Below are 13,018 nucleotides of genomic sequence, written 5' to 3'. Positions count from 1 at the left end.
GATCTACCCGGACCAGGGCTCAAACCTGTGTCCCCTGCATCGGCAGGTGGATTCTTAACCACTGTGCTGCCAGGGAAGTCCCAAGACTGGATATTTAAAAGGGTCTTAAGACTCCAATAGCATACTCAGATAAGGCTTTTTTTTATAGGCAAAGATAAGAGAAAGAGTACAATACCAAAAGTACAATCAATAAAAAACGAATGGGCAAATTGGATTTCATGAAAATTAAGAAATTCTACTCTAGGAAAGATAACGTTAAGAAATGAAAACCAAAGCCACAGACTGTGAGGAAATATTGGTAAAGCATATATCAAATGAGTAACTTGCACCCAGAATATATTAAGAAATTGCAAGACAGTTCCTTAATAGTAGGCAAAAAACTTTGAACAGATAATTCACTAAAGCTATATGGATGGCAAATACACAGGGAGTCATTAGGGAAATGCAAATTAAAACCACAGTGAAATACTACAACATACCTACTAGAATGGCTAAATTGAATGGCCAGTGTCTTACATACAAAGGTCAGGAAGGATGTGAAGAAACTGGAAAACGAATACACTCCAGGAAATGTGAGATGGCATAACCATTTAGAACACAAGGTGGCAAGTTCTTAAAAAGTTAAATATTTGCATCAACTTCCAGCATGACAGTGTAAGGAGCTCTGCAAGCCCTGATTCGCAATGAAACTGGTGAAAAATTATAAAAACACCATCTAAAGCCTCTAGAAATGATCCTAAGTCTACACAGTAAATGAGGAAACATTTAAGGAAATCTAATACTCAGGACAAACAGCAAGAGCCAGTCACATCTGAACCAAGGCCACACCCTCTCCCCCTGCTTCGAACTCAGAGAAGAAAACTCCAGACTGAGGCAGCCAAGAACACAGGGCTCCCTCTCATTAGAGCTGCCTGGCAGAGGACTAGCCTCTCAAGAGGAGCAGGATGTCAGCAATTCTCATCCTGCTCCAGTGTGCATGTTTGGATGAATGATATTCAATTGTTGGCTCACTCATAAAGGCTGCTCTCAGAGCTTCTATGTTTAAGTTAGGTTGACCAGGAGACAGCACATGCCCTGCAGTCTTAAGGCCTTTCCCCAGTCTGAACTTTCTGGTGCCAAACAGGGTTAAGACTTTGGCTGCAACCTTTCTTCATGTCCCCGTATTCATAAGGCCTGTTTGAGCTGTGAAGTTTCTGTTGCTGAATCAGAGTGGACCTTTGGTTAAAGACTTTTCCACATTAGCTGCATTCAAGACTTTTCTCCACTGTGAACTTTATGGTGTTGAATGAGGTTGAAACGCTGGCTAAATGATTTCCCACAACTGCTGCACTCATAGGGCATTTCTCCAGTGTGAATCCTCCGATGTTTAACAAGGCTGGAGCTGTGGCGGAACAATTTCCCACATTCCCTGCACTCATAAGGCCTTGCTCCAGTGTGAACCCTCTGGTGTTTAACGAGGCTAGAATTCTCACTAAAGAATCTTCCACATTCATTGCACTTAAAAGGCTTTTCTCCAGTGTGAACTTTTCGGTGTTGCATGAGGCTAGAGCTTTGGCTAAAGAATTTCCCACATTCGCTGCACTCATAAGGCCTTTCTCCAGTGTGAACTCGCCAGTGATTAATAAGGCTTGATTTGTGGCTATAGAATTTCCCACACTCGCTGCACTTATAAGGCCTTTCTCCAGTGTGAACTCTCTGATGTTTCATGAGGCTTGAGTTAAAGCTAAAGAACTTCCCACATTCGCTGCACTCATAAGGCCTCACTCCAGTGTGGATTCTGTGATGCTGAACAAGTGTGGAATTATGCCTGAAGGCTTTTCCACATTCACTACATTTAAAAGGCTTTTCTCCAGTGTGAACTCTCCGGTGTTGAATGAGGTCAGCATTGCGACTAAAAGATTTTCCGCATTCACTACACTGGTAAGGCCTTTCACCAGTGTGAACTATTTGGTGTATAAAAAGGTTGGATTTATGGCTAAATAATTTGCCACATTCGCTGCATTCATAAGGCTTTTCTCCAGTGTGTAGTCTCTGGTGCTGAACAAGTAAGAATTTCTGACCAAAGGCTTTCCCACACTCGCTGCATCTGTAATGCCTTTTTCCAGGGTGAAAGCCCTCCCCACTTTCAGTGCTCCTATGTGGCTCCCCTCTGCTGTGAGCCACCTGATGCTTGGGAAGACCAGAGCTAGTTGGGGAGACCTTCCCACCCTCCTCATCCTCTTCTCTTCTTGAGGGTTTCTCTCCAGAGCTCAGCTTCTGGTGTTGGTGAAGGTTTGCTCTGAGCACTCCCTCTACATAAACACCCTGCTCAGGTGCCACGTCCTCAGCCTCCGCTCCACACCAACAACCTGAAAGCAGAGAAATGCTGATGAATAGTATGTAGACTTTGGCGGGACAGGGCAGCACCCTCACAAATGTGTCTGATACAGCCAGTATGGAGTCCCTGGGATTACTGGCAGGGTGAGGGAGAGCTCGCTGTGCAGTGCCAGACCTGACAACCTCATAGATCATGGGGACTCATGAGTAGCAAGGATACAAGATGGGGTGCATCCCAGGGAGGAAAGGCAGGGTCTCCAACACACTCCTCCTCAAATGGCTTTCAGCAGGGTTTCAGCTGCTGATGACACAGGAACACAGTGCAGAAGGGTGTGTCCAGGCCCAGAAAAATTGAAGGCAATTGAGTAGCTGGTGTTCAAGGACTATTAAGGATATGTGTACACCTCATGACACATGGAGTGAAAGCTTGTATTGTGACCTGGAAAACTTCCCATTCTCCTGTTGCCTCAACAGCCCCACAAACAAGCTGTAAACTATGCCACCATGTGCACCAGTGTGAGAACGTGGGCCCCTGCCACAAGTTCTCTTACCTACCTTCCTGACTGAGACCCAGGGCCATTTAAACTCACCAGTGAAATCCCCTCGCACCTTCCCCATGTTCCTCTCCTCAGTCCTAACCAGTGATGCTGCATCCCCTTCAGAGAAGTCCACCATGGCACTCTGTGAAGGTCGATGGTGCTGGCAACCGCTTCTTCACTACTGTCGCTCTTTGTCTCCTGATCCCATGGGTATTGGGGGCACCATTCCTGGAGATCAGTGGCTCAAGATCTTACAGGCCAGGATCTTAGCAGGAACATTTAATTCCAGCAACTCCCAATAACCAGAGGAGGTGAGCCAATTATTTCAAAGTAAAATATCTTTGCAACATTGCTGGGCTCTACTTAGTGCCACTGCCTATCAACATGCCAACTACTGCTCAGCTCCTGAGGTCTAGGAACGATCGGAAAAGATCTGGCCACCAGAGCTGTCCTGAATGGATCCCAACCCAGCTGAAGTCACCTTAGAAAGGGAAGCTGCTGCCTACGAGAGGGGCTACAGAAAGGAAGCATCCAAGGTCTTCTCAGACCCAGCGGCTCAAGAACACAGGAGATCATAAGGAATTATAAGGTGAAACTTGCAATTTCACAAGACTAGAAATACCAATGATTCTTAAACATTTCATTCAAAGAGGTGGGGAAAGGGAGCTGATTGGTTACTGAGAGCATTTAACATGGGTGCACATTCAGCCCCAGAGATGAGGCAGCTGCCAGCATTTGGAAAGAGGCTAAGATGCATAATTAAAGATATTTTGGCCCTCCAAGTTCAATTGTCACCTGATATTTTGGGGCTGAAGGACCTCAGGGAGGACAGAGGGCATCCCAAACGCCAGGGTAGGTGTGACAGAGACCAAAACTTTTGATGGGATTATAAAGGCCTCAGATGAGGAATCTGAAGCCTCTACCACCACTTGGGACTCAGAATCCCTGCCGTTAACTGAATTGGATTTTCATGGCCTGGAGATGCCCAATGGGAAACAGTAAAGGAAGCCCATGTGCTCCTCTGCAAAAACTGGAATGGTTCAATGGATCTATCTGTTCTTTGGGCATTCAGACAAGGAGAACCCTGAGCCCATTTCTAAATCAGGAGGCCCTCTTTGTCACAGAGTCCAGGAGTTGTTCTTGCAGGCGCCCATCCCGATACAGAGCTTTGTTGCTTAACCTTATTGGTATATCTCATACCAAATGGGAGGCCACGGATGGAACTATCTCCAGACGTGCCACGAGAGCTCCACACACCCTGACTCACAAATTCTGACATATCACATCCGCCGCGTGGTGTGCAGGTAACCACTCCCTCGCCTAGCATTCTTTCCCGACTTGCTGACTCCCCCTACTGCCTCCAGGGTGATACTGGTAGAACTAGTCATGGCAAACACACTGCACCAGGTGTCAACAATCTTTATCAAACAGCTGCCCATGATGGTGACCCCTGATGCTTTGAGTTTTCCTCTGAGAGACAGATGTGTATGACACCTGAACAAGCTCAAGTCCCTCTCACAAAGTGAGAACCTGTGGAGTTGCCCCTGCTGGTGAAGGTAGTAAACATGCCATAGTATCACCTGAAACAAGGTACTGGCCTTTGACTGGTTGTTCAAGATCTACTAAAAGAAGGAGAGATGATTCCTGCTATTTCTCCTTAATAGGAGTGGCACTTAACTGTTGATTATCGAAACCTTAAAGCTCAAGTTCCCCCCATCAGGGGTCCAACACCTAATATAATCCAATTAACTGAAGACATCAAGAGGGCACCAGTGACTACTTGGCCACAGTGGATCTGGCCCAGTATATTTTATTCTGGGCCTATGACCCCTTAGTCACAGCCCCAGTTCGCCTTTACTTTTGAAGTAACCCAACATACATTTACAAAGTTGCCCGTGAGTTATTTAAACAGCCCAGCCCACAATTACTGCCAGGACGTGGACCGGGTCCCATCCCCACTCCAGTTCTTTATCCACTAGGTACCTCCCTTTTTCCATCAACCCAAGGACGCTGGGCAAAACAGGCAATTATCTATTCCCATCTTATTTTTTTATTTTTTTGGCTATGTCGTGTGGCATGCGGGATCTTAATTCCCCAACCATGGATTGGGCCAATGCCCCCAGCAGCAGAAGTGTGGAGTCTTAACCACTGGACCACCAGGAAAGTCCCTATTTATTCCCATTTTAATCAGACTTGTGGTAGCTGCAGGAGACACCAGGTTTGGTACCAGTACAGCAGCCTTTGTCCAACAAGATCAGATCACGTCTGCCAACAAGCGCCTTTCAGCGGCCCTCTCAGATCACGTACAAAGGCTGCAGGAAACCTTTGCCCTTATTCAACAAACCTACAAGTCTCTGAACCCAAATGGTCATGGATAACAGACTGGCTCCTGATTGTTTACTAGCCAGGAAAGGTGGGTCAGGACAGCTACAGGCCAAGCTACAAGGATTAGGACAAGTGGTAAAAATCTTTCGTAACAGAACCAAAAGCTTCCAAAAGACTCCCTTAAACCCGGAGGTGCCTGATCTGTTCTCTTGCCTTTCCCCTACTACCTGCCGTGCTGGCTGCGGCCTGGGTTTCAAACCCTCATTATATATCTGATAGGACCCTTCTTAGTTGTCACCTTTGTCAAAGATTACCTTTGGTGGCAAGAACAAACTATTCCTGTCACCTCTAACATCACCACAACCCAGGTGGCAAGCGTCACCCATCCCAATTAGAGTTGATAACGATGCTGAGACACCACAGGGTCAACTATATTGCAACCTTTGAAGCTCCCTGTTTTCCTGCTCCCTCGGCATCCCCACAAAGAGGCTGTGAGCACCCCGCCAGTGGCACCAGTGTGAGGAGGCTGGTCCCTGCCACAAGTTGCCCTTCTGGTCCTCCCCTGAGTGTGACCTAGTACGTTTAAATGCACCAATAAAATCCCCTCGTGTTGGGACTTCCCTGATGGTGTAGTGGTTAAGAATCTGTCTGCCAATGCAGGGGACATGGGTTCGAGCCCTTGTCTGGGAAGATCCCACATGCCACGGAGCAGCTAACCCCATACACCACAGTTACTGGGCCTGTGCTCTAGAGCCTGCGAGCCACAACTACGGAGCCCATATGCCACAACTACTGAAGCCCGTGTGCCTAAAGCCCGCGCTCTACAACAAGAGAAGTCACCGCAATGAGAAACCCATGCACCGCAACAAAGAGCAGCCCCCACTCGCCGCAACTAGAGAAAGCCCGCGCGCAGCAAATAAGACCCAACGCAGCCCTAAATAAATAAATTCCCTCGTGCCTTTTCTTGCATTCCCCCCCCAACCACCAACAGAGACACTTGCCAACAGATCCTCACCCTCTTCTTCCCCCCTGCTCCATTGAGCCTGCTCCCTCACGCTCCTCCCACGTGACCCCCCTCTTGGCGTGCAGTGACTGTCTCTCTGGACCTGTGAGCATAATAAGCTTTGTTTTTTTCCTTAGGCTGTCCTGTGTTTCCTCTCGTGTCTGCATCTGCCTGGCCATGTCATAAAAGAGCACAAAATGGGTCTACTGTTGGTGAGCACTGGAGAGGGAGCAGTGGAGGACGGGTGGGGGACAGCCCTGGGTCAGAAACCAGAGCTGCCCTGAGCAGCAGGCAGAGCTGAGGAAGAAAAGGAGAAAATCAGCCTTGGCCCCTTGTTTGACACCAAAACATCAGAGCACCATGGAGAGACTCCTGGTATGATTTGAACCCATCCCTGAGTTCCCTCTTCCCCACTTCCTCCCTCCAAGCACCTCTTGGCGTGGCTGTGATCACGACTCCACAGGCAGGCACAAAGGGCTCTCCCCACTGCTCCAGCTGAGTAAATTCCTGGGTCCTGGAAGATGTGAGTCCTAAGAGAAGGACAAGGCAGGCAGGTCAAAGCAACCCGCTCCACGGCAGCCCACAGGGATGAAGACTGAATATTACAAACAAGAAGCTTGGAGAAGGATCTTGCAGGAACAACCCAGTCAAGCAGTGGCCATGTTGGTACCTCGATTCCTGGCACAGGCCGATCCCATGTCAGCCAAAGGAAGAGGGCAGAACTGGGGGCACAGGACTGCCATGGATCTCCACAGCATCAGGCCAGGGAAAGGCCAGTAGCGTGTGATCCATTGGTTGGACTACAACACTCCTGATCCCCAAACCCTTTCCTGCACAACTTTGGGGCAGCAGCAGCTTGGGGACAGAAGGGGTAGTGTACCCAGCACAGGCTTTCACTCACAACACCTACTACAGCACACAGGGAAGGACGCAGTACCCATGGACCAGCTTTGGGAAGGACAGACCTGCCCTTGGAGAAGGGGAAGAACAGAGCCCCGCCTAAGCTGTGGGGTGCAAGGAACTTACCCAGAGAGGCCATCAGTGAGAAGATCTCCAGCATCACACTGCGGTACAGGAGTCTCTGGGTTTTATCAAGGAGCCCCCACTCCTCCTGTGAGAAGTAGACAGCCACATCCTCAAATGTCACTCGGCCCTGCCAAGATGGGGATGGTTCAGTTTATGTGCAGCCTCCTTCCGAGGACTCTAAGCATCTCCCCAAATATCCACGCTCCTCCCAAGCCACCAACCTCAGAGGAGATCCCAGGCCCTGGTGCCATTGATGCCCACCCTCTGCTGGCTGTCCCATCGATCACTGTGTTTGGCCCTCATCAACAACAGGCAGGGGGGTACGTGTCATCTGAGCCCTGGTGCTGGCCTGCAGAGCCTCACCCTTCTGCCAGACAGCTTACCTGGGATCCTCTAGATTGTGCTTCCCAAACACAACCAAAACTGAGTCACTCTCCTCCCCTCAGGCCCTTGGACTGGGGCCATCAGTTGACACTCCCTCCAAACATGTACATCGTTCTTTTTTTTTTTTTAAATATAAATTTATTTATTTATTTTTGGCTGTGTTGGGTCTTCTTTACTGCACGCAGGCTTTCTCTAGTTGTGGCGAGCGGGGACTACTCTTCATTGCGGTGCACGGGCTTCTTATTGCACTGGCTTCTCCTGTTGTGGAGCACAGGATCTAGGCAAGAGGGCTTCAGTAGTTGTGGAACACAGGCTCAGTATTTGTGGCTTGCGGGCTCTAGAGCGCAGGCTCAGTAGTTGTAGCACACGGGCTTAGTTGCTCCACGGCATGTGGGATCTTCCCGGACCAGGGCTCAAACCCATGTCCCCTGCATTGGCAGGCAGATTTTTAACCACTGTACCACCAAGGAAGCCCTATACATTGTTCTTTACACCACACCTCCCTTCACAGCCCCAACCCCTCACGGCCACCACCACCCACTACACCACATCCTGCATCTCCCTGGCCTCACCACGTGCCAGTATGCACGTGGCATCCTGAGGGTGCTTGGCAAGTGCAATCAGAATCCTACTGTCCCAGTGTTCCAAAGGCACTAACTGCCAGGGGCAACCCCCAGGCCTGCTTTGAAGGCCTCCTTACTTGGCCCTTATCCTTGCTTCATCGTCAGCCACGCAAAACGATGCACAGATCTCAGGTACACTCAGCCCTCTTCCACTTCTGTGTTGCAAAGCTGTCCCCTCATCAGTCTCAGCTTCCTCTGATACTTATTCAAAGCCCAGGTCCAGGGACTTCCCTGGTGGTCCAGTGGTTAAGACTCTGTGCTTCCAATGCAGGAGGCTCGAGTTCCATCCCTGGTCGGGAAACTAAGATCCCACATGTGCGCAGCGCAGCCAAAATATTTTAAAAAAAAAAAAAAAGAACAAAAGCCCAGATCCACCTGTCTCTCACATCAGGCCTAACAGCTGTCCCAGAGGACACTGTGTGATCTTGTGCTAACCTCCAGGTCACAGTGGGGATAAGAACAAGTCTGGGGAGCCCATAGCTTGATGAATAAGCAATAGCACCAGGTTTGCTGTCATCTCCCTGCCTTGTCTCATATCCACTCCCCATGGAAACCCTGGTCACCAGCCAGATCCTCCTCACTCCTACAATGCCTCCCCATGGCCACTACGTTCTCTCACGTGTTTCTGTGAAGCCCACCACCCCATCTAGCAAGAGACCCAGTCCTCGGCCCCACACACTCCTCCCTTGTCACCTAACACACTGCCACAGGACCTGAAGGTGCCCCCTGCCAAATATGATCACAGTTCCATCCTGGTCCACACACCATCCATATTGTGGGTGAATCCAATCTGAACTCAAGATGTGTGTGTCCAGGTATCCACTGGATGAATCCACTCAAGGGTTTTCTGGAGCATCTCAGTTCAACAGCCAGAACCTAGCTCCTAATATTCCCACTGAAAATTACTCTTGCCGCCGACTTTGACATGGTAGTACTAACCCTGCTTCTAGCTACTAAGGCCAAACATCTCAGAGTCACCCGACTCTTCCTCTTCTCTCTCCCACCCTCCACATCAGAAAGTCTGCTCAGACCTACTTAAAAAAAACAGACACAGACTCCAACATGTCTCCCACCTCCACTGCCACTACTCTGGTACAGCTACCAACACTCACCTGGACTATTGCAGTAGCCTCCTCCCTGGTCTCCCTGTAACCCAACAGTCTTCTCTCTACTCTGCAGCAGAAAATGCTTGTTAAGCCTGGGTCAGATCAGTTCCCTCCTCTGCTCCAAACCTTCTATGGCTCCCACCACCCTCCGGATAGAGGCCCACCTCTTCAGCCCACCATTCCAGATCTAACGCCTGCTTCCTGCTATTTCCACCAGACATAATGGAGACCTAAGTTTGCCTGGGCATTCCCAGCTCAACCTCACCTCTAGCATCTTCTAATGTTGAACACTGTGAATGGAATTTCTTCTAAGCGTCATGCCACCGGTTGCCAGAAATGAAAACCAATCTGTATAATTCCTGGTCTGGACTCAGGGACCTGACCTTGGATGACCACCTTCCAGGGATCTCAGATGGCAGGGTAGGGAGAGTAGCAGGTAGAGTCCCAAGACACTACAATCCTGGAGCCCATGCAGGTGGGAGGTGAAAAGGGTGAAGACCGAGTATACCTTTCACTTACCTCTTCATGGTCTGCAAGGGATTCTGCAGCCACAGCAACCTATGGAAAAGGAAGGCTGTGAGAAGCAGGCAATAATGTTGGGCCCAAAGGCTCAATCAAGGTGCCTTACACCATCTGGGCCTCAGTCCTCAGTGAGGCCTCTTACCAGCTGTGCGACCTTGGACAAATACTCGACCTCCCTGTGCCTCAGTGTTGTGGTCTGTCAAATGGGGATAACAATGGTGTCCACTCAGTGGGGCTGCTGTCTGCGTCAAATGCATTCATATGCAACAAGTTCTAAATATCAACTCTTACTGTCCTCATAAGTGATGCTTCTGTCAAGATTTCCTGGTAGGTATTAAAAATGCAGTTTTTTAACATGGCTTTTAACTAAGAAAATACAATATTGAAGATGTTTGATTTAATTGAATGCTTAGCAGTATATTGAAATTTCAACCAATTATTAAGTGTTTATAATCATTAACTTGTTAAAGCCATGTTATTTATTTGTTTTTTATATGTTATTTAATTGTTATTTAAAAGCCATGTTATTTTAATTTATGTACACACGTATATATGTATTTTTACCAGTTAGTGTTAAATGAGTATTTCATAAACTCACGATTTAATAAACTGGGGACTTGGGCCTGAGAATATTGAGTAGATACTAGTCCTACTGGCAACCTAACTGCCTGCTGTACACTCTCCTGAAGGGAATCCTGCTAGGGGCATTTGCACTGGAGCAGCTGCTCATCCCTCCTGCCCTAAAAGCTGGGGAAACTTAGGCACCAAAGGAGATGCTCTACTAGCCTCGCTGAGTATTCTTTTTCTCCACAAGGAGTGGAAATGAGGCCCTGCTGAGCCTGGAGTGGCAAATCTACACCACTGAACATCTCAGTCTCCACCCCAGACTTGGGTCCTTATACCCTATAACCCTCCATTCCTGCACACACCAGCCAGAACCACTTTGGAGCACAGAACTCCACCCCTCTGGAGGCAGCCCCACCCTCCAGGCTTAACTGAAATAAAAACTTTGATTCTCCTTCCTAAATAGGACCCACAGTGCTTGCCCTGGTCCAGGCCACCACCCATCATCCCTTGGATATCTCCAGCCCAGATCCCTCCGCAGAAACCCATGAGTGAGTAAGCAAGCTACCCACATGACACCTCCACTCTGGGACATCTCAGGGTTACCATGTCCAAAATCCAACTCCCAGTCTTATCACTGAAGCCTGCTCCCTGCAAACCAAGAAACAGCATCGTCCTTCCTTCCCTACTTTTTCACAGCCACATCTGGGGCAGCAGGAAGTCCTGTCTGTTCAATGCTTAAAGCCCATAAGAAATCTGATCAATCCTCCCCGCTGTTGCCACAAGCAATGGTCCAGTCCGCACCAAAACTCTCTATTAGTCTATTGTGCTTACTTACTCACAGGTCTCCTAGTCTCCACTCTTTATCACCCCCACCCCCGTCTGTTTTTCCCTGAGAAGCCTTTGGAAAACTTTGACACATAGAGTCTCTCCACTTCACAACCCTCCGTGGCCACCAGCGGCCGCAGAATGAAGGCCCAGCTGCTCCGGCTGCCTTTTCACGTGGGACTCATCCCCTTAAGCTGTTCCGTGCAGACTCTAGAGAAACTTCAAGTTTAAACCTTTCAGTTCGGTTATTGTTCCAAGACTTTGATTGTGCCGGTCCCTCTGCCTGTAACCCTCTCCCACACCCCATCATACTGGCTGACAGAAATGGGGGACCCCTCCCCCAACGAGCTCCCTACTGACTTGGACCCAGGGGCTCGAGCAGGGGACGATCAGTGGGGCCTTTGGTGTCCGGTGGGGTGAGGGCGGTGAGAGACCGGAGGACGAGTGTTTACCTGAGCCGGGACTCTAAGCGCTGCCGCAGCCATCGGAGTCTGTGGGCGGAGCCGGGCCGGGAGCGGCGGACCAGGTCGGGCCCCAGGCATCCCTGTCCCCGACCCAGAATCGGGTCACCTCCGGGCGCTGCTGCCCGAACGTCAGACCCGCCTCAGTGCAGTGCAGCGCCTGCCTCCTCTCGTGCCTTCCCGCTCTCGTCACCCCAGTTCAAAGCAGCTTTCCGGAGCCTCAGACAAGGCGGAGAGACCCAACAGACCCCAAAACGACCGCCCCTAAGCGGACGCCAAAAGTCCCGCCCAGCGTGTTCCTCACGCGCGCGGAAATGTCTGTTTTCTTGGCCGAGCACAGCCACCGGGGAGAGCAGCTCCTGCTGGGTAATGTAGTTCACACACCGCCAAACCTTGAGGAATTGGACACGTAATAGGGGCGGGGCGGGCACGCAGCTGTTTGCACGCGCCGTTACAGCGCGACTGTTACCGGGCAACCGTTACCGCCAGAACGCTAGGGGTGACTGTTAGCGCCAGACCTGAGCGGGGCGCCCAGGTTAGAGGTCCCGCTGGGCTAACGGTATGACTGGTGGTGGTCCTCCAGCGGAGAGTGTGGTAAGAGACGGATCCCGGACTCCCTCCCCCGACCCAGGCCCTCTGGCCTTAGGCGGGTGGGTGAGCTGGGGGACCCTGGCGGGGAAGGCTGGGGGCTGTGTCCTGCAGAGCTCCAGAGGCCTTGCCAACGCCGCTCACTGGTGGGGCCCAGGCCTTGAGGCGACGGCAAACGTCTCCCCTCATCCCCACCTCCTGGATCGCTCTTTGCAGAACCCTGCAGACATGCACACACACGTCCCACCACCCCGTTTGGGCAGCCTGAGGAGATCGAGGGCCAGTTGGGTCCTTGTTGCCTTGCTCCCCCAGTGGTGACGACTGGGCAGGGTCTGTGGACTTGGCCCTGAGGGCACGGCCAGCTAAGATCTACCTCTTCACCTGACAGGGTAACTGGCCGGAGCAGGGACCCCCTTCTTTTAGCCACCACCTGGACCTCAGAGGGTGAAACTTGTGCCTTGGGACCTTGCCCTTTCTTGTCAGAACAGAGGATAAGAAATACAGGCCAGTCTTGTTTGGTGGAGTTTTACAGGAACACCGTTTCCTGACCTCAAGAACAAAGGATCTGATACCAAGAAGTTTGCAACAACTAACCGCGCCCCTCCCTCACCTTTCCTATAAAAGGTCTTTGCTGACAGCTTTCAGAGAGTTCAGGGTTTTTAAGGCATTAGTCACCTGTCTCCTTTCATCGCCCTGCAATACGCCTTTTTCTGCTCCACACTCCGATGTATTG

The 13,018-nt window shown here is 50.3% G+C and overlaps 1 protein-coding gene across 1 annotated transcript; it reads right to left on the bottom strand.

Moving 5' to 3' along the window:
* Nucleotides 1–319: 319 nt before the first annotated feature.
* On the bottom strand, nucleotides 320–11,980 carry LOC114887880 (zinc finger protein 773-like). The gene is made up of 5 exons (XM_029209726.1): nucleotides 11,689–11,980; nucleotides 9,842–9,880; nucleotides 7,210–7,336; nucleotides 6,615–6,713; nucleotides 320–2,348 (listed from the first exon to the last, which is right to left on the bottom strand). Exons 1-5 carry the CDS (start codon nucleotides 11,776–11,778, stop codon nucleotides 1,249–1,251), a joined length of 1,455 nt encoding a protein of 484 aa, XP_029065559.1. The 5' UTR covers nucleotides 11,779–11,980; the 3' UTR covers nucleotides 320–1,248.
* Nucleotides 11,981–13,018: the final 1,038 nt, after the last annotated feature.

This window comes from Monodon monoceros, unplaced genomic scaffold (assembly GCF_005190385.1).
Source record: "Monodon monoceros isolate NGI ecotype Baffin Bay Population unplaced genomic scaffold, NGI_Narwhal_1 Super_Scaffold_10, whole genome shotgun sequence".
NCBI classification, from domain to species: domain Eukaryota; kingdom Metazoa; phylum Chordata; class Mammalia; order Artiodactyla; family Monodontidae; genus Monodon; species Monodon monoceros.
Note: the sequence above shows the minus strand (reverse complement) of the source record. Positions and strands in the feature narration are given on the sequence as shown.